The sequence below is a fragment of the Dipteris shenzhenensis genome, chromosome 13 (genome assembly GCF_047967505.1).
Source record: "Dipteris shenzhenensis isolate YYH24624 ecotype China chromosome 13, Dip_SZ_1.0, whole genome shotgun sequence".
NCBI classification, from domain to species: Eukaryota; Viridiplantae; Streptophyta; class Polypodiopsida; order Gleicheniales; family Dipteridaceae; genus Dipteris; species Dipteris shenzhenensis.
Window position 1 is genome coordinate 51,614,747 of NC_141608.1, and position 22,076 is coordinate 51,636,822.

Consider the following 22,076-nt stretch of genomic DNA (forward strand, 5'->3'; position numbering starts at 1 on the left):
AGTCAGGCAAGCTTATACCATTATGCTCATAAGCTGTCAGAATATTAGCTTAAGCTTACCTTCGCACACCTTTGGGAGGCATTCATCCCAGATAAACTACCCCTTGCAGTGTCTCGCCTTTGGCAACATCAATTAGGCATCCAACTACGATAAAAGAGTGGTATTTCAAGATTGGTGGCGACACTACTTCCCATCTATCCTACACATCAAATCAAAAGTGTCATTGCAAAAGTATAGTAAAGGTGCATGGGGTCTCACAAAACTCGCTAACAAATGAGAGAAGAGCAATTGGATCTAGTTTTGTGGAATTAGAATTTATCCTAATGAGAGAAGAGCAAACGGATCTAGTTTTGTGGAATTAGAATTTCTCCGACCAATAAGACTACTCAAGAAAGACAAAGAATCCCACCATATCTCAACCTAGGCAGTAGGAACCTATAAAATTGTTTCCGACAGCAACAGAAAAGCAACACCGACAATATAGATGTGATCGATCAGCACGAATGTTTGTATATTTCGGTTAATGCTGAGGTGAGCGATGCGCGCTTGTTCGAAAATAACGATGGGGACACAACGCGATCCAAACTCATTCATTGAACGCTGTGAAGGATGATATGGCACCTAGCGAGGAGAGGGGAGCAGGACGCGGGGTTTAGGCGATGGGCGACACGAAGGTGGTTGAGCTGCTGCATGCTGGAGGGTGGGATTGTGCGGTAATCCTTGTTTATTTGGTTGGGGATGAGCTGATGCTGTGCGTCAACGGAAAACAGGATCCAAGCAGGAGACACTACTTATTAGACGCATAAGCCGAAGCAAAAGCAGAGCAGCATCGATGGTGAGGACCGACCACCCACGTCATTCCTTCCCAACCTTGTCGATTCTTTGGATGGCAAACCACGTCTTCCAAAAATGACAAGGGCTCTCACCTGGCGACGCGTCCTATGAATCACCATCCTTGGTAGTCGAGAGCATCGGAGGCAAACAACAAGAGAGAAAAGAACAGGACTTCTTTACTCTAGGATCCATCCTCCGACGACTTTCATCATCATCGTCAAGCTACCGAAGTAAATTCTTGATTACACTCTTCGGCGCATGTCATGACACGACGAGCCATGCAAACCAAGAAGAACGTGTCGCCATAGCCACTTCTACGAACGCATACCAGTTACACCAGTTGATGATGTTGACTAAGATGCCGAGTGGAAGATCCAAATGCACTAAGGTCACTAGTCGTAAAAGGGGTGAATATGGTCAAATGAGGAGTAAGTGCCCATCACTAAGGTTTGCCGAAGAAAAGTCTACTTTGCGCTCACGTACAATTGACGTTCCATTGCGCACATGCTTGTAGTAAGTCCAAATGGGGCATAGGATGCGTCTGTGTGTGTAAATCCCTTCCAACATAAAAAGGAGAGCTGATAGTCCACTCTGAGAAGTGAGGAGGATGGATGGATCGATCAAACAATTTCCATTTGCAATCTTTCTTTCTTTCTGAGAAAGACTCAGATCTTGACTTAGGACATAGCTCTATGGATTTATTGCTTTATTCAAAAGTTGTATTGAATCGGGTGAGCTTTGCATTTTGCCTTTTTTGCATGAGATGGGGTATGTCACAAGTTAGTTAGAAGGTGAAACACTAGGTTTTCAGTGGAATGAGTAGGTGGCAAATAACGGGTCATTGTCCCGGGCTGCAACTGTGCCATTGTTAGTTATCCCATCTCATGCAGACGCGTCATGTAAGTCTTTATCAAGCACATATTCTTGACTAAAACGTGGCAGGCACGGATTGTCACCATACACATGTGTTGGGCATGAAGTGATCAGTCTTCTGGTCATGTTCATACCCGCTAAGTTGAAAATGGAGACTTATCAGCTTTAACCATGATGAGATTCCTGATAACGCGATGGTACAATTCTTATATTCAAAGCTCCATACAAGCGGAGATCACGAGTGGCCTATAATGCACTTTTTAAATCGGGTGTAAGTCCCAAAACTCCCAAAACTTCGCTTCTTTATAATATAAATAAATCAGTCACCAGTGTACCAAACAGAAGAAAGACCTTTTAAAGAAAATGTGGATGGGTACCCATTCCGAGTGTCACATCTCTGCCGCCCAAAACGCCCTTGTGCACTCATCGAAATTGACTTAAACTTACGAAGTACGTATGAATTCGTTGAGTCAAGAACCCATTCCCAAGTCCCCCACCAGCAACTATTTGGGGCATGCTTGATCTGTGTGTTGCTTTCACTGGAGCCGCCCCACAAAGAGAGTGAGCGAGCGAGCTAGCGAGAGAGAAAGAGAGAGAGACACTATTCTCGAAAGTGCTCGGGGGCCTGGGCACTTGGGCTCTCGTTTTAAGAGACCCATGCTGGGGAGTCCTCAACCCTTGACTCGTGGCTCATAAGGACCCACGCCCATTTGCCTTTAAAATCATCTCAAAAGGCCTCGTCTTTCCTCGTACATCTGCTCAATTCTGTTGTGAACGTTTGCAAGAGTCCTCAGACTTGGTTGCCTCCACTCTCAAGCACTTGCATATTGTTGTATCATTCAGCTTTGGATTGACCAATACTTCAGCTCAGCACCTTAGACTATCAACTGCAAGTTGATTGTTGAATCGTCCATCCTTGGATTAGCTAGTAGCCGCCAGTACTTAAGCTGAAAACATCAGTTGCTGGTTGGAAAGTCCCACATGAACGTCTACTTCATGCTCAGCCTTTCTCTGCTTCTTGCGATGTTTGCTATTATACTAGCCAATACTTCAGGTAACACGTTAGACTCGTCATGAGCGGCATCAGTCGCAGGAAACTTGCATCTATCTCTACATAAAGCCTAAGTTCTTCATAATCAAGCTTGGTGCCTGCTGGATCGTGCAGTGTTTGGTTCGTCGCTTTTAATACTTAAATCCCTTGGCGAATGTCAATTCCCTCAGTTGCGGGGAACTAGGGCTCATCATCCTTGCTGCTTGCTGGATCTTGAAGTATTTGCTTCGCGGCGTTGCCCACACTTTAGCTGAACACCTTAGAATATTGGCAACTCTGCGTGCAGCGCTTGCTTCTCTACTAGTTGCCATTCAACTGAATACAGTAAATCGTCAACACTAGTACTACCTTCCTCAGTCACACGACGTTCACACACTCCAGCGGGAACTTGTGCAAAAAAATGGGGCACCTTACTTGGAGCCGCGCTCTTGATGTCACAATTGGGTCTTCGTCATATCCTACGAAGAAACTCTCCCATCTTCCTTCCGCTTTGCAGAGCTATACAGGCTTGCACTTCGCCCCCCTGTCGTTTAGGCCCGATGTGATTGCCCAGCGCATGGCATTTAGGCATGGGAAATCGGCTGTAATCGTGGTGCTCGAACGCAATTCCACTCAAACATGCTCGAAATTCGAAACAATTGACACATCAGAGGAGGACCTTTCTTCGTCTCAGGCTATCCCGGTCGTGGAATCTGGGGGAGCCTTGCCAACAGATCTTCCCGAAACACAAGGGATAAGAAGAAAGGCTGAGCAGTCTACTTATCTCTTTGCGGCTGTTGTATCGAGCATAGGGGTCACCTTCTTAGCTGCTGGATCTGTCTATTATCGATTCGCATGGCAAACGCAGGTATGTAGGGGTAATCTTCATTTTTTCGATTTGTACATGACGTTCTTGAGCCGTGATTGGCCTGAAAATTTTTCGTACTATGATTGAAGCTTTCTAAGGTGTACCAACGAAATTCTCTCGGTTTCCCTTTTTTTGCAGGGAGGAGAAGTTTCTCTTACGGAGATGTTTGGTACATTTACTCTGGCATTGGGAGCTGCGGTAAGTGGATGGAAATGGAATAATAGCACTGAATGGCATTCCAGCTACCTTATTGCATGATACAAATAAAGATGCAACGAGAGAGGAAGGGGGCAGGAGATGCTCATGTTAATTAACTTCTACCCTTTGCCTAGGAATATTGATTGTCAGAGATGTGTTTTCTGTTGTCTTGACGTTACAGGTTGGTATGGAATTTTGGGCTCGCTGGGCACATCGAGCATTGTGGCATGCAGGTCTGTGGAACATGCATAAGGTGGGAAACGAGTGTCATACGGCACTGTTACGATGTGGGTTTCACAAGAGTGGTTTTGAGAGATGCTATGTACAACCTGTGATAGCATCCATAGTTTAGTTGCTCTGCCACCTGCGTATATGCTCTTGGAACAAAATTGAGAGTTAGTGTTGAGGATGCTCTCTGCTCTCTTGATGCTGTGCAGTCTCACCATCGCCCGAGGGATGGTCCCTTTGAGCTCAATGATGTGTTTGCTATCATAAATGCAGTCCCCGCGATTACACTGATGGCCTATGGATTTTTACACGAAGGCTTGATATCTGGTCTCTGCTTTGGAGCTGTATGTGTCCTCTCTATTTTAACAATGGATTGGTGTGGTTTCTTTATGGCTTTTGAATCAATATGTTCAGAGTTCACTATTCAAGAGCGTTATCCTTCCATTGACTTCGTACCTATGCTATTTATGCTCATAGGGCCTGGGTATTACTGTCTTTGGCATGGCATACATGTTTGTACATGATGGGCTAGTGCACCGTCGCTTTCCAGTTGGGCCCATTGCCAATGTTCCTTACTTTCAAAGGGTGGCTGCAGCACATCAAGTACGTGCATCTTTTCTTTCTACTTATAAGATCCTCTCCATCATATTGTATGTCCTCATTAATCACACTTCCTAAGGTCCTTTCCTCCATTATTCTTGGGTGCCCGTTAATGGTTCATGTTTATGTTCTCCTACAGTTGCACCATGCTGACAAATTTAATGGGGTTCCTTATGGCCTTTTCTTGGGGCCCAAGGTAAATTCAAAGACCTTGGCTCAATCACCCATCTACTAGATTGTTTCTCTTACCCTTGGATGTTTTGCTGGTAGTATAGCTATCTCTTACTCCTCATCAATCCAAGCAGTTTTCGCTAAATGAATATGCATGCAGGAGGTTATGGAGGTGGGAGGAGAAGCAGAGTTAGACAAGCTCTTACAGAAGAGAAAGATTGATATTTCTAAGAAGAAACGAACTATTTATAGTTGACATGAGTGTTGAAACAAACTATTTATAGTTGACATGAGCATAACTTCACTAGACTTGTATATCGCACCATGAATAGATAGTTTCTTGATTCTTTTTGAGTTACCATTGATGTAGATAGTCTCATGGAGCAACTCAGAAACCGTCACATTCTTTTACGTGAAAAGATGTGGTCTGAGATGTATGTTGAAAAATGTAATATAATGTACTCAATTCAAATATAGTAGTATATAGGCAATCTTTGAGCATGGGAGTCTCTCTACAAGTCAAGATCCTTATATGCATATGTGCGATGGGAAACGCTCACGGAGCCTGCAAATCCTTGAAAAACACAGCAACACTCTTCGAAAATACGCACGAACTCTCAAAGCTCACAAACGGAAGCGACAGAACAAGCGTGTTGGGTATAATCTCCCCCCATAGGTGTGGTGCTCTCCTTCCACCTCCTATGTATTTATGTATATTTCTCCAAAAAGCTTCCCAGCAAAAATTATACAAAAGCCTCTGTGCCTTCCTCCATGCACCTTTTTACAAAAAGCCCATCCACCTTCTAGAATAGTTGGCTTTTTCTAAAAATAAAGCTTTTTCTAACTTCGTTTTATACACTTAGTGTGCCGCTCACTGGCTAAGTAAGGAGATGTCTAAGACGCTGGTGATCAGTCTTAATGAGTAACTCAGAACCCATAAGATAGTGTTTCTAGAGTTTAAGGGCATGCACCACAGTGGCTAATTCTTTATCATACGTGAAATAGTTTAGCTTTGCTAGTTTTAATTTACGTGACTCGAATGCGGTTATCTTGCATGAGCATAGTCCCAAAACCTTGTCCACTAGCATCAATAACCATGATAAAGAAGGGTCTCGTAAAGTCCGGCATGGTCAAAACTGGTGTGTGCGTCATTGCACCCTTAAGTCGTTGAAAAGCTAAAGTGTGTTGCTCACCCTAAGAGAAAGCAAGAGTCTTACGCAGTAGTTCAATCAATGGATGTGCCTTGTGTGCAAAATTTCTAACAAATCTGCGATAGAAAATACACAGACCTAGAAAAGATCGTAACTCATGGATATCTTTAGGCTGTGGCCAGCTTACTATCACTTCTACCTTCTTGGAATCTACTCGAATGCCTTCAACTAAAACAATGTGTCCAAGATATTTAATTTCAGGCTGGAAAAAAGAACTTTTCTCCGGGTTTGGTTCTCACGTAAGAGAGAGAAAACAAGATTCAAGTGTTTCTCATGTTCCTCTCGACTCTTGCTACTATAAATCATAATATTGGTCAATCCAAAACGCATAACAAGAAATTCATAGTGACCAATTTGAGTTCTAAAAGCAGTCTTGAAAATATCGGGCTCGATCACTCTCACTTAATGATATCTTGACTTAAGATCGATCTTGCTAAAGATTGTGGATCCTTTTAACTTGTCGAGTAGATCATCAACTCTCGAAATAGGGTATCGATTTTTCACTGTGATTTTATTTAAGGCATGATAATTGATGCACACTCGAAAAGTTCCATTTTTCTTCTTGACAAGAAGAACGGGTGCCCAAAATGGTGAGCTACTAGGTCGAATTAGGCCTCTAGCCAAAAGATCTTCTATTTGGGATTGAATCTCTTACTGCTCAGTAGGATTGCTCAGTAGGATTGTGCCTATATGGTGATTCACACGGTGGTGCACTACCTGGAATAAGGTCAATCTTATGATCCTCAGGTCTAGATTGAGGTAGGCCAAGGGGTAAGTCTTCCATAAAGTAGTCGTCATGGGTAGCTAGAAAAGGATCCAAAGGCTCTTGCTTAGTTTTCTTAGTCTCAGGACTAGCCTCAATCTTATTGACCATAACCAGATATGTCCTCTCACGTTTGCACAAAGCTCTTTTAGCTTCGGTATATGACAACTGATATAAGCCAAGAGGGAAGATTCTTATCGCATTCTAGAGTCATAATCTCAGTGCCTTGAGTCAGAGTAATGGTGCATTCAAGATAATCAGGTTTGGCATTATGATCTACGTGCTAGGGCATCCCTAGAATGAGATCTTGCTCATGCAAAGGAGCAACTAAGAAATCACGGCTCTCAACTAATGGCCCTAAAGTCACCTCAAGATCCTTAACCATTTGCAAATAATTATAATTCGATCCTTGAAAAGCTGATTTGACTTTATATTTTGTTTTGATGGTTGCAAGCCCTAACTTTTCAACTAAACATTGCGAAATGAAATCATGGGTGCTCCCATCATCAAATAAGACACTATGTTCTTTTTCGTGCAATAGTGCAGTCATATGTAACAAAGAAGTACAAAAATAAGATGCACTTTTACCTAAGTAACACTTACCTAAAGGGGTGTAGTCGGCATCTTCAGTGTCGTTGTCCTCATCCTTGCCCTCTTGCTTGAAAGATTTATCATGGGATCCATTATCAATGTAATTGATCCGTGCGGAGTTGTTACGCTGACTATTACCGTTGGTACGTCCATTGGTGCTCCCTCCATTGCCTCCGTTGTTGTTGGTAGCATTCTTTGCTTGGGTACCTGTCTTGTGTATAGCAAGTGGATTCTTTGGACATTCATATGAGTAGTGTCCCTTCTATTTGCATTCGTAACATGTGACAAGTTCTTTGGTTCTTCGATTAATACGTCACTTAGCAGGTTTCCAATTAGACTTACCATCATATCTACCAACTTTACCACTTACACCCTCTTGCTTGAAGTATGAAGTATGCTTCTTTGCTCGAGGGGTGAGAGTAGCAAAGCTTCTTCCCTGCTTTCTTTCTGACTCTAATGCCAAATCCATAGCATCAGAAGCTATAGATGGTCGAAACATATGTACATTAGCACGAATAGTAGGGCATCAACCCTAAACAAAGGTACGACATTGCTCCTTTTGGGACACTTTCTCAACAGTTTGCAATTGAAGTAGAGAGGAAAGATATTTCTCGATGTATGTGTCCACACTCTCATTATCCAACTGCCTCAATCTTCACCATTGCCTGTGAGTATCCTCTTCAAACTGTGTAGGTAGGAAGCGCTTCTTGATTTTATCTTTGAATGCTTCCCATGTCTTTGGAACATGAGTGCTTTTGGTAACCACACTCCACCATAATTGTGCACTACTTGTCATGTGACTCGTAGCAAGTTTTACCTTCTCGATCTCTTCGTACCATTCTCCCAAAAAGTATTGATTGAAAGAACTAATTCATGCAAGTAAAGCTTGTCCATCTCTTTTACCATCATATTTTGGAAAAGAAAAAGTTTTGCGATTAATCTTACCAGACTTCTTCTTATCACGATGCTTGAGTGCTTTCAAGATGGCCTTTCCCACGTTGTCTTCATAGCTGGACTCATGTGAAGGAGTAGTGTCATGATGTCATCGTAGTGAAGTCTTCACATGTCGCTTCTTCTTCCTTGGATGTCTCATCTTGCTTCTTCCACGCTCACTATCACTGGTGTCTGATGATTTACTGCTTTCACTTTTTTCATCATGTCTGTCCTTCATATGCTTCTTTGTGACTTCAATCATCTCTTTTAACACTCGATTTGCGCGTTCTTCGTTGGCTTTATGCGTGTCGCACATGTTGCGCATGTACTCAAGTTCCTGCTTAAGGTCCCATGCATGATGTTTCCATGCATCCAATGAATCTGATGCATGCATGGGTTCCTTGTCCTCAATCGATATAGGTGGCTTCCAAGTTGTCGTCACTTAGCATAGAGCATCAATCTCTTGACGTTGTTGCTTGTCATGCTGATAGCGTTCTCGCCATTCTTCCTTAGTAAGTGTCATCGGTGTTGAAATTCTCCTTAATCGATGGTGATTGTTTTCCACATCCTCATCATGATGTAGATCTTCAGGATAACATATCTCTGATGGAATACACCTTCCAGACATAGTTAAGCATGTGCACGGTGCAAAGAAGAAATCACTATGAAAGGAAATACACACAAACACAAGACTTATCTCAATTCGGTTTCCAAGCTTTGAAAGCGGCTATTTGTCGAATAGTATCTCTGTGGGCTCTCGAACTCACATGATTCCAACAAGTGAATCCATGTTGCAAGGTACAAAGCAAAGCTCATGTCCGATAGCACTTGTAGACTGCCTCCTGCTCTTGTGAACACTTGGTTTTGAGATTCTCCTCTTCCAAAATCTGTTGGGTTGCTCCCTTTTTTGCACTTTTGCCTTGAAGGATATCTTTATGACTAGGAACTTCAAAGAATAGAGCAACAAAGTGACTTGATCTAGTGGATAGTCACCAATTATTAAGGGGGCTTGAGCTAGAACAGTACCGGGATGGGGGACCTCCCGAGAAGTTTTAAGAGCAATCTCCCAAGGCTTCCTCGCATGCAGCCAACACTGCCTTCAGTGCCAGGTATGCCAAGGACTATGCCTTGGTCACCGCCTTTGTCTTATGCTTGGAGGAGCTAAGGCGCAGGTGTGCATTCACAAGCTTTGACCTATCTACATATGACCGCCTTCTTTTGCTACGATTTGTTTTTCCTTTTTGCCGCACATTTTCCCACCTGCGAGCCGTTTTGCGCTGTTCACTTCTGCTGCTTCGAACTTCGTTGTGCTCTTGTACGCGATGCCTGCAATCTGATGCGTGCTGCGATTTCTTGTTCGAGGATAGAGGGTGTGTGTGCTTCTCTTGCTATGTACGACAAAACCTTGGCTCTGATACCACTGCGATGGGAAATGCTCACGGAACCTGCAAATCCTTGAAAAACACAGACACTCTTTGAAAATATGCACAAACTCTCAAAGCTCACAAACAGAAGAGATAGAACAAGTGTGCTGGGTACAATCTCCTCCCATAGGTGTGGTGCTCTCCTTCCACCTCCTATGTATTTATGTATATTTCTCCAAAAAGCTTCCGAGCAAAAATCATACAAAAGCCTTTGTGCCTTCCTCCATGTACCCTTTTACAAAAAGCCCATCCACCTTCTAGAATAGCTAGCTTTTTCTAAAAATAAAGCTTTTTCTAACTTTAGTTTATACACTTAGCCAAGCCACTAATATTCCAAAATTCAAATATGTACATAAGCTTTTGTATTATCAAAAATTAGGCATAAGCCTTATTCATCCCTGCATCACTGGAAATGCGCCTGCATGCCTAAAATATGGTAGATGCTTGCCAGATGCCATCACCCGATCAATTACTTTTCCCTTGGATTCACACAATCAATGGTAATGAAATATTTCAGCATAAGATAACATTGGAATTAATCACCACAATCAATCAACCTTTCAGTATTATAGCAACGCGAAATCAATAAATCACAGATGAATGGTGCACACATTCAACACATACCATCTCATGGTGCACCTAATGCTACACATGAATAAAATCGTATGGATGGTGCACACATGCTATACATACCATCATTGCGTAAGTGGTGCACACAATGCTACACAGTCATACACCCCCGCAGCCATATATCCAACCATGTAGGAGCACACATGCATCACTACGGAACAACGAGCACACATGCATCAGTTGCGCGACAAAAATGCTGGATCTCACTAAACTAAATACTGAAGGATTAAATTAATGCGATAATTCCAATTCTCGTAACAATATGCACACAAGGTGTTGTGTGGAATTCATCCTTATCATTGACATTTGTATTTATAATTCAAGGCATGAAGGGTAAGTTTTCAATGCCAGTTTATGGGTGGCAAAGCACCTCTATAGTCAATTGTAATTGTTTCATGCATTCATTACCTTTTTGCTTCAAATCGCTATTGTTCATGAGGTTTGCAAAGTTTCAATAGAGAGGACTTAGCGATTGGCTATATTACTTATATCTTAAAGAGAGTTTATTCAATTCATTCATGTTCACATCTTGTTGATGCAAACAAAGTTTCTCATGGTCATATTATGGTAATTTGCACCTAGAGGAAATTGCTAAATGACTCACTAACATGTCTCTAGATGGGAATTTGAGTAAGCAATTGATTGTTTCATTGCTGGATGCAAATGAACCTTGCCTACACATACTTACATGGGAATTCAATCAAATAACCAATTGTTTGAAACAAAATGGGTTTCTTATCCAAGGATCTATTTCAACTAAGTTTAGAATTAATAACCGTTGTTCAAAACTTGGAAAGTTTTCCTCTCAAAGTAGAAGCAAGCCATCTTCATGAATAAATCAAAAGTCACTACTAGAGAAGAGGCTATTTTTATCATTTATTTGTAACTCTTTTAGATACTTTGAAAAATTTTACAACTAAAAGAAGGCATTTGTTGAAAATAATAGCAGAGTAGTGATAGCCAAGTTGCCCATCAGAATAAGATTGGGATAGCCAAGTTGGCATCAGAATACCCATACCAATAAACATTAATATAGACGTGAGTACTTATGTCGATATATGCCATGGTCATCGATAACTATTCTGATGGTAATACTAGCATCTATATTGACACAAAAGTGCTAAATATTGCTTTGTACTTTTGATAATTTAAGAGATTAAAAATGTTAAGAGCTTCTACACCAAGTTTGGGTTAAAATACCTTCATATAGTCATGATGAAATTAAAAAATGAAATGTCATTATGCTAAGACAAATAAATTGGCAAAGCAAGAAAAGCTTTGTCCATGATAATCAAGTAGCATTTATGTCAATATTTGCATCGTAGCCAAGTCTTACATTCCAAGTAAGTCTTGTATCCCTAAGTCTCCTGTAGCATTTATAATAGCTAAAAGTTGATCCTTTGATGGTGATAATGATGTACTAGGAGCAATAGAGGATGTCATATCCATGGATCCCTTAGAGGATGATGAATTGTTGTCTAAGACTTCTTCTCCTGCAATAGAATGGATCAATCGAAAACTCTAGCATCTCTGTATCACATTTTGATTCAAAAGACTTTGGGCAAAAACTTGGATCACGTAAGATTATTTTGTAAAGATACAATCGAGGTTTTACTGTAGCTTATCTTGCCCTATCTATAGTCATCAAATTTGAAAACCTTGAAATGTCTACATTTAAAAAAAAAACATTGGACCTTTCAAGGGTTCTTTCAAACTATCTACATTTCAAATACAATAGTATTTCAAAATCTTGAAGTATTTGCATGGTCAAATTTTTGAGGTTTTGTGAAACTAGTCAAGATCATAACTCTTTGGATTGAAGGAAGATATATCTCTTTTCCTTACTGTAGTATGCTTATGTGAGGATATGTCAAGGTTCATTCTATGTAATTTTTTAGTTTTGTGGTGGTAATGGAACATGTTTGTGGAGTATAAGGAATATATTGAAAACTTTACTTGGATGATTTGATTTATGGAATTGTACTCTATTTTGTATATTAGGTTCCAGTACCTCTTTTTAAAGGAACTTGGACTCCTTTTGTATCCAGTATAGTTATTAGAGAGGTGGAAAAGTAGGTTAGCAATTGGTTGATCTCTTTCAAACTTCAAAGGTAGGCATTGAATGTATTGGAGTAGTTAGAGTAGTACCACAGAGTGTGTAAAATCTATATTAAAATATGTACGTGGTGTAAGTGCTTTAGTAATTTCTTAAACCTATGAGCTGCACTTTCCTTTTGCTCTTCTGAGTAAAGGGCTAGAATAATGCTTTTAAGCACTTCAATTTAACTTGAACTTTATTTTCCCTATTTCAACAAAGGTCTAGGATTTTTTTTTTGGCAAAAAAAAGGTCCAAGAATATTGTTTCTATGGAGAATAATGTTTATAAGCATGCCATTCAATATTGTTAAATAGATTGAGCTATACCAATTACTAAAAATAAGACTTATTGAGAGTTCTTGTAAGTTTAATGTGTCGTACCAATTGAAATTTCTCAAAAGATAGAAAGATGTAAAGAAATATATGTTCATCTATGGAGTGTATGAGACTTCTTCTTTCTATTTGTTGAAGGCAGGCCTTGTCACTTGAGACTATTATAACCGGCATCATTCTTTCAAGGATCTATTTTCAAAATTGTATCTGTAGTATCATACATGCAATGATGTCAAATTTGCATATTTCGGCAAGCTTTAATGTATGAAAAATTTCTTTTCCTTGTAAGAGGTAGGAGTTGGATTTGCTACTCTATTAAAATTTAAAAAAATGATTACTAGTTAAAACTTTGTGCATTGTGAGAAAAAAACTTCATTCATCCTACAAATATTAAGTAAAAGGATTAAAGAAACCTTAATGTGAAATGGTTCACTTTAAGAATTTCCTAATTTTATATTCGTGTATATCAAATAAGAAGGTTGTGGATGAGAAAGACAACATTGTGTTGTCCATTGAGTCTTCACTAGTGAGTGTGCATAATACTAGCCCTTTTCTACTGCACAGTGTAGGTTCTCTATTAGCATGTTGACCACCACCTCCTTTGAAGCATTATTCTATTCATGGAGTGTCTAGGAAAATGTCTTTATAAAGAGAATATGGTCCTTGAAGCTAAGAAACCAAAAATATTGAATTCGCTAGGTGAAACCTCAACCCCCACAGGCACTGACCTCGCTACTATCAAGAATGGTGTGTTTCAAAACAAAAAAAAAGGAATAGAATGTTTTAGGGAAGATTTATAAACAAATACGGTATATACATGTTACAAAATGCCATAAATGGCTATCTAAAATTATAGATTCATCTATTGCATTTGCTTCTATAACAGTTTCTTTTTCTCATATGCATTAAGGTGGTATAGCCAGTAAAGGGAGGCATGCCATAAACTCTAAGATTTGCCACTCATCCAATCTACTTCCTAACCTTCTGAGAAGTTTAGGCGAGGATTGGGTGGGTAGCAAATCTTAGAGTCTATAAAGGAGAAGATTCCAAAAGCTCAAGAGGTGTCATGGGCATTGATTGCCTATGGTAGGGATGCCTTTGCTATCTATACCATCTTGATGCATATGAAAAAGGGGCTATTATAGATATACATGTGTGTTTTAACCTATCCAAAACTATTCTATTATTGCTAAGATATGTAAAACCATTTCACTTCATCACAAAGTTTTACCCACTCCATTTTCTATCATGATAAGTGGTTACTCTGAGTATAATTGCAAGCAAGACCTACCTTAAATGTTTCCTTGGACCAAATGTAATGCATTGTGAATCATTCAATGAGTAAATGCAAAAAAAAATGAATTCCAATTTTTTTGATATCTCCCAAGTCAAGAGCTGAACCTTTACCCACCTTATTATAAAAAATTAACCACGTTTATTAAATAAACCTTGCTGCAACTATCCCCCTACATTCTTGTCTAGGTGTGACTAGACTTAGTAACAAAAAGAAGATGCAAGTCATTGTATCAAAAATCAAAATACATATGCTTATATTAGTGGTTAAAATGTCTGTTTGGGGCACATTAGAAATAGTAAACTTCTAGTAAAGGATGTTCTCAAGTTCTTTGTTTCATAAAGCTTCAACATTCTCAACCAAAGGCTAGAACCAACTAGTATCTAGTAAAATCTCATGCCAAAAACTAAAATGTCTTAAAAGTTCTCTTGCTAAGGACTAGATCGCATAATGCTAGGCTGGAAAATCCTACCAAGATAAAGCATTGCTACACCCAGATCCAACTAGAGCTCCCAATAAAGATATCATGCAAACCTTGTAGAAAAGTATACCAAAGTTACTTTTGCAGGTACGAAGATGGCGGGCTTCAGTGCTGGTGTGCATTTGTCATCCATTTCATCCTACAAGAATTTTCAAAATATCATCCTAGAACCTATTTTGGATTTCCAAGTTTGTGAAAATTGAGAGGAGTGTTATCCATAAGAGGACCTAAATAATGTCCTCTAACATGCTGAATATACTCTCGACATATATCTCTTTATTTTACTACCAAAATTTTTTGATAAAAAAGGTGGAGTGCATCAACAAACCCAATAAAAGGTTCCTAATCATCATCATCATGTGACACCCATGTTCATTGATGTTAGGTGATCCAATGTGTCTGCCAATTAATCCTCAATAATTAGATCCCCACTTATAACTAGTTTTTCCCAAATATCATTTGTTATTGTCAGTCAAACACCTTCCTAGCAACATGTTTATTTCAGATCATATACTCTTTGAGAAAGTCGGGTAAAAATGAGTAATCCCATTTTTCAAACTTATTAAAACCCATATGGAACTTCTATATTAGGTAAAGGAACTAATACAAGACTAATGACCTTTAGGTCCAAAGTTTTCCCAACCAATACAATCTTGCCATCACTAGACTGAAAAAGTTCCTCCTCTTGCCTTAGGGTCTAACCAATCCTAACAGCCCCTCCTTTTGAATTAATTGTCTTTTTCATTGGGTTATAAACATCTACCAAACCTAAAATAAACTAGTAACACATTTTGAACATAATTATGTAAACAATTTTCATGTGGTCCTTGCCTTCCACGACCAAAAACCGATGCTCATATCCCTTTCTCCCATTTCATCACATAGGGATGCCATTCTACACATAAAAAGAGAGTTAGTGCCAACCAACACATGTTTTCGAGTGTTAGTTGGGTGTGGTACAAGTTACATGTCATTTTGTTATGTTACAAACCAAGCATACGGTAACAATAACATATTTGACTAGTATGCATCATATCTCGATAGGCTTATTTGTTTCCTCATCAAAAAAAGGATTATGTTACCTACAATCATGATGTCTATTCCATCCAGTAATAATATTGCATTTCCCTTTCTCCCATTTCATCACATAGGGATGCCATTCTACACATAAAAAGAGAGTTAGTGCCAACCAACACATGTTTTCGAGTGTTAGTTGTGTGTGGTACAAGTTACATGTCATTTTGTTATGTTACAAACCAAGCATACGGTAACAATAACATATTTGACTAGTATGCATCATATCTCGATAGGCTTACTCGTTTCCTCATCAAAAAAAGGATCATGTTACCTACAGTCATGATGTCTATTCCATCCAGTAATAATATTGCATTTCCAAAGAAACTGTTCGATGAAAAACTAGGACCTTGACTCCTACTCGCCCATTGAAATGAAGACTGTAAACTTTTTTGTTGATCTCTTTGTGACTATTTGCACATAAGCATAAGAGTATGTATTATGTGGTAGGGTGAGGCTTGCGAGGCCATGCCTTAAAACTACTAGTCCCTAACACCAGAACCCATGTCGACAAGCTCCCTACAGGTATTGAAGCCTCGAAAAAACTACTGGGGGACACTAATAAAATGAAGGCTATTACCATGAAAATGCTCTCAAATCATAGACTCCGCTCCATACAATGGAGACCAAGAAGACAGACGTGCTGAAGTATTGCATAACAAACCTGGGGATGAGCTTCGTAAAGGCTCATCACTCTGTTGAATGACCAGGACTTTGCTATCTAACATAAACAACAACAATGTAGAATACAACTCTAGAGGCGGTCACAATGCTTTACTGCATATCTCATGAGGTATACATCTAGCACTACTAGTAAGTAATAGTTAAGTGTATTAAACCAAGACGAGCATTACTGCCTCATAAGGAAACTATCATCCTTGTTACTCAAAAAACTTGCACATAGCAAAAAAATCAACACCGATCTATTTACATCATAGCACCATCCTTCGTCTCTATGTACCTGTAGAGGGATGTGAGTTTCGAGTTAGCCTGTGTCCTAACCCACTACCCTAAGCCACACCAAGGAATGTAACGTGAGCTTCGATGGGTCCTGGGTGTCCACACAAAGAGGAAAGTAGGTTTGTGGGCATTGTATGTGCCTAGGAAGGTCTAGGTGCCAGCTAGCAAAACCTTCAGTATTCCCAAAACAAGGGACCCCGGGCATCACTGTGCCTCATAAGGGTACTCAGCCAAACGCTCTAGTCTTAGACAAATGTCAATGGCCAAGAAGGTTGAAGTGTTGTGAAGAAGCGAGGATTGGAATGGCCCTAGGCGAAAGAGCACTATCTCTTCAATCATTAGTTGAACTACATAGTATATCCCCTCTCCACAGCCATGGGCTTACTTGGATCTCTTCCATATCAATCAAGGTGGCATGGGAAGCATGAAGACGTCTGGCTCAAAGTGCACGTCGAGTTCACCTACTCGAAAATTGCATCAGATCCATTACGAGTTCTTTACAACAAGCATTAAGAGTTTAGATGGCAGAAGCCACAGAATAGGGATCTGAGAGGGATCCCAAGATTCTTGGACTCCGCAAAGCTTCTGAGGGCTTGTGGAATTACTCAGAGTCTGCTCATTGGCACAAAACTTTGTTCAAATTGGCCATTGAATTCATTGTTTGGTCAATACCCACGCCGCTCCCCAAGGTGGCATATTGAATAACATGGTTGATCTTCTGCTAAGAAGATCTATAGTATTACTTTTTAATCCTTTGTATTAAACCTTGTAACCTGGTAATGCATACTATCCTCTGTATCAAATCAGGCTCCCATTAATTTTTTTAATGCACCCACACATTTCCTAGACTGCAATTGGATTTGTTTATACTTAAATAAATGCCTTATTGCCCTTGCTCGAGGTCTACAAAGGTGTGGTATGTATTATTCCCCCCAAATCAAATCGAATTCCCCACAAACAATGTGGGCAAGGTTATAGACCTATAAGTTAAAGGGTTATCTCAACCACTAGGGGCTTTCCATGACCCCTACCAAGAGTACTATACAAGGGTATGTAGACCATCACATTTTACTACACCATATAAATGACTATATAAAACCATTTATATACAATTATATATATACGAGTGTAAAGGCTCTATGGAACACACATATATATAAGAGTGCAAATAGTGTTCATGAATTAAAGATGTTTGGGAAGTCAATATATATACAAATTCCCTCATATAGTCCTTTCTTGCCATTAATCAAATAGCCATGTATCTCCCAATATATGCACAAATAACACGCACACATGCATGCACACACACACACACACACATGTGCACGCACACACACACACACACACATATCTATATATATGTATATGTTTATGTTTAAATATCTATACCTAGGTATACATATATATTCATCTATACATATGTGTACATAACTATATTTATGTACATATATACATATCAATCAAAATTCATGCACATATAGAAATGTCTTAAAGTCATAATAAGGGGTCTTGAAAAGTGTAGTTCATGTTATCCTTCCCCATATCGAATATAATTATTCCAAAAGGCTTTTTAATTTCCAAAATAACCATTTAAATCAAGTAGTGACTAAGTCCAAGTAAACCTTGTGCACATGTACCAAGAGTTTAAGGGAGGCCATAGTGGACACCCTACCCTCGGATCAAGGGTTAATTGTGTGCACATTAAGTATCCAGAATCAGGGTCCCAGTGGTAAATTTTGTGCAGTGTGGAGTGAGTTTCATCAATTCACTAATCTAGATCATCACATTCAGTGCTCTAAGGTTTTTTGAGGCTGAATTGATCTATGTATGCTCCACTGGTCTTTTGTCATCATCTTCTCTCTTGGTTTCATTGCCCTTCATTCATTTAGTTGGTCCCATTAGTCATGGTTCTTGACTCTATGACTCTCCCACTTCGATGAGTGGTTCTTTTTATGTGAACTCATGGCAACTAATCTTTGTCACCATTTTCTTTTCTTCCTTCCATCACAACCATTGCTCTCTTTGCTTCTTCAGGTTCACTTGGGATGCTCCTTGTGATCTTATGACCACCATCGTATACACCTCTATCAATACCATGCTTGCTTGTGGTGCATGGTCATCTTGGTTGCATGCCTTTTGTAGTAGGTAGAGTTACTTTTTTCATGGTCGAGATTCGCTCTTCCGGTGGCCTTCTTTACTATAGAAGTAGCATGTTGTGTTGTTTCTCTTTGGTCTCCCCCTTGGTAGGGTCTCCTCATCTCTTGTTCCACTTAATGGATGCCTCCCATTCGTTTGTGCTTGTTGCTGATTCATTAATATTTAGTCTTGTGGCTCGGACGATTGCAGATGTTGCAATGCCTACATGTCGACACTTATTCAATGTGTGACTATCGATCTTGCACTTGTAAGATCAAGCCTCTCCCTTTTCTAGGTTGCCTCTAATGCCCATATCTTTTCAAAGCTTCTTGAGCTCCTCCTTTTCTCAACGTTGTTATCCTTCTTTATAACCACATCTTCTTCTTCATCTTTGTCACTATCTGCCTCTCGAACCAACACCTTCTTTTTCTTTTAGGGTTCCACGTTCCCCTTCTCGACTGTAATCCACTACTCCGTCCTTATTGGGTATATAATCTCCATGTTGCATAGTTATGCTCCTCAGGTGAGGCAACTCATCAATTAGGACCATAACATTATTTCATCTTACATGTTGTCGAGCTAATTGTGGGACATACCTTATGTAGATCACTCTGGTTTGCAGTCTAAGCCATGTGCGCTCATTCATGGTGTGCATTGGGTTGTAGTGGATGCTTTATAGGCCATTTAGATGCATTGCAATCCTTGTTGGATGCACTGATAGGCCCAGATTTCCTTGTGGATGCTTTATTAATGGACATTTACCACAAAGATACTATTTTATGCTGAGAGACAGCTTTGACACATTGCAGTTGATGCATTGATAGTGCTATGCGCCCTTGGATGAGACATTATTGATGCTTATCCTCCAAAGGAAGAAGTTGATCCTGCTGCAGGGTGTCGACTTCCACAATCGTGTGAACCTGCCGTGCCATGTCAGTTGGGAGTCGTCTCTGGGAGTCATCTCTTAACCATCGGTCATTAAGCTTTTGAAACCAGCCCTCCTTGTAGGCAAGGAGTTATCTAGTGCTTTAGCAATCGCACCATAGGGATGATGCGTGAAGCTTGGCCACAAGAGAGACCAAATGGGTGTGTCTTTTTACCCTGTGCACCATGGACGTTATCAAAGAAAGAGATGGTGGCAGTGAAGCGATCTATCACTACAATTTGTACTCCCACTGGATGCATGAAGGGGGCCTTCACAAAGAGCAAGAAAAGAGGTTTAGAGCAATTATACGGCTTGAAATCTCATGATTGGCACAAGATGATCCAAGTAATTATGACTTGGCATAATCTCTTTTTCCTTCCAAATTTGTGAGTCTAGAAGCAACTAATCAACCGTTGCTCATGTGTTCAGTTCATACTACATACTAGCATTTCTCATTGTTCATAGAAGAACATGAAGGATTGTATCTACAATATGGGCAAACTTGTGAGGTACTTCACACTATACAAAATGTGAAGTGTATCAATGCTTGATGCAAGGTTTTCATATTGCTAATATGGTGCACTTTTTTCTTTCTAGGTATGTGATCTCAACGGAAATAGATCCCACCACGCTTGAGGATGCTCGAATTATGTCAGTGGAGGTGGTTTGTTTAGTGGAGGAGACCTTTCCACATTCTATTCTCACCAGCCAACTACATCTCATAGTGCATTTGGTGGATGAGATTGCTATATGCAGCACTATATGTTGTTCTAATGGGCACATCATACCTATTACACCACGTTCCAAAGTGATGTATAATATATTTACTAATATGGAGCATATGGAGGATGATGGCATGGCCATCGAGGTGATGATGATTGTGATACGAGAGAGGACAATGATCATGAGATAGGAGATATGGATATTCAGGTCATTACCCATGAGGATGAGCCTGCGATGATGCTGATTTCGATGAGCACGGTAGCACAAGTAGTAGTGGGTTGAATGTATTTTTAAATCTCCACATTGGTTTGGATATTGAAGTAGATAGTTTGGTAAGGGTTGATCTCATTGAGGATAAGATCGAAACGTAGCCCCGAACCATAGCCCACGAACTGTAACCCATCATTATATCATCCAAATTTCTTACATATTGGCAAAAGTATTATATATATTTTCTCATTATCCTCACCTCACTTAATTTTTGTATATGTGTGTTTGGCAAAAATCATATTATGGTGTGTGACATGTGCATAGCATTGATATTTTTATTAAATTAGGTGCTTTGGTAATCATGGGCAATGTTTGGCAAGCCATGATGCACATTATCAGCCTACAATAAAATTTCAAACTCTGCTACATGTTTATAAATGTGGCTAAATGCGCATCTATTATATGGTGTAGACACACTATTAAACACATGTATAATTGCACTAATAGATGCATGAATAACCGCACTAATAGACGTGCTTGTATTTTCATTAAGTATATCAATGCTTATAGACGAGCCCTCTCTTTTTTGCATCTATCGAGCATGTCTACAGATGCATTGTGTTGTTGTGTATCTTAGTCTCTTTTCTTCTACTTTACTCTTCCATACTTAGATGATGCAAGCCTCATCTCCTCTGTATTACTTGTTGTTGCTCCTCTCTCTCTCTCTCTCTCTCACACACACACACACACACACACACACCACTCTTTCTACCCCTTCCTCCTTTACTCTCTCTATTTTTTTCTTCCCCCTGCCACCCTTCTCTCCCCTGCTCATATCTTCACTTAATTGTTCCCCCTAATTTTCCCTACTTTTCCTTGAGTTACCCTTGCTTTCCTTAATTATCTCTTATTTTTAATATTTTCTTCTTTCTCCTAAGACTTTCTCCCAACCTTTTTTCCATAAATTTGTTTCCTTTTATTTTTTCTCCCTACTTTTGCTAAATACTTCAAAAAATAATCTTTTCATTTATGTAGTTCCTTAAAATTTGCTTATTTTATTTTTTCTTATTTCCCCCCCTTATCATTTCTTATTTCCTCAAAAAATCCTCCCCTTATTTTTCCTTTTTCTTATTTCTTACGGTCCTTAATTTCTCCTTATTTTTTCTTTGGAGTTTTCATATTTGTCACTTTTTTCTTGAAATTGAAACTCATTCACAATTTTGTTTATATATTTTATAAATTTCTTATATTTATTTTCTTCTTTTTTTCTAAGCTTTATTTGTCTTTTCTCCTAGTTATTTCTAAAATTTTACCCCTTTTTAAATTTAATTTAGTTATGCCTAGCCCCCCTACCCTACCCCCCGACCCCTTGGACTTCTAACCCTTCCAATGCCAGATTATTCTCCTTCTCCCCGACTATACACCCTATATAAATACCACCCATGCTTACCTAACCGCCTACTCACATGCCTCTACTATCTACTACTAA

The 22,076-nt window shown here is 39.5% G+C and overlaps 1 protein-coding gene across 1 annotated transcript; it reads left to right on the plus strand.

The window, feature by feature from the left end:
• Positions 1-2,667: 2,667 nt before the first annotated feature.
• On the plus strand, positions 2,668-5,403 carry LOC147895551 (beta-carotene 3-hydroxylase 1, chloroplastic-like). Its single transcript, XM_087383511.1, has 7 exons — positions 2,668-3,605; positions 3,744-3,803; positions 3,985-4,056; positions 4,241-4,375; positions 4,509-4,634; positions 4,771-4,827; positions 4,963-5,403. The coding sequence occupies exons 1-7, from the start codon at positions 3,159-3,161 to the stop codon at positions 5,056-5,058; spliced, it is 993 nt and encodes a 330-aa protein (XP_087239637.1). The 5' UTR covers positions 2,668-3,158; the 3' UTR covers positions 5,059-5,403.
• Positions 5,404-22,076: the final 16,673 nt, after the last annotated feature.

Coding starts and splice junctions, on each gene's coding strand:
- LOC147895551 (XM_087383511.1), top strand. CDS start 3,159: ATGGGGCACCTTACTTGGAGCCGCGCTCTTGATGTCACAATTGGGTCT. Junction 3,606..3,743: donor GATTCGCATGGCAAACGCAG/GTATGTAGGGGT, acceptor CTTTTTTTGCAG/GGAGGAGAAGTTTCTCTTAC. Junction 4,057..4,240: donor GTCTGTGGAACATGCATAAG/GTGGGAAACGAG, acceptor GATGCTGTGCAG/TCTCACCATCGCCCGAGGGA.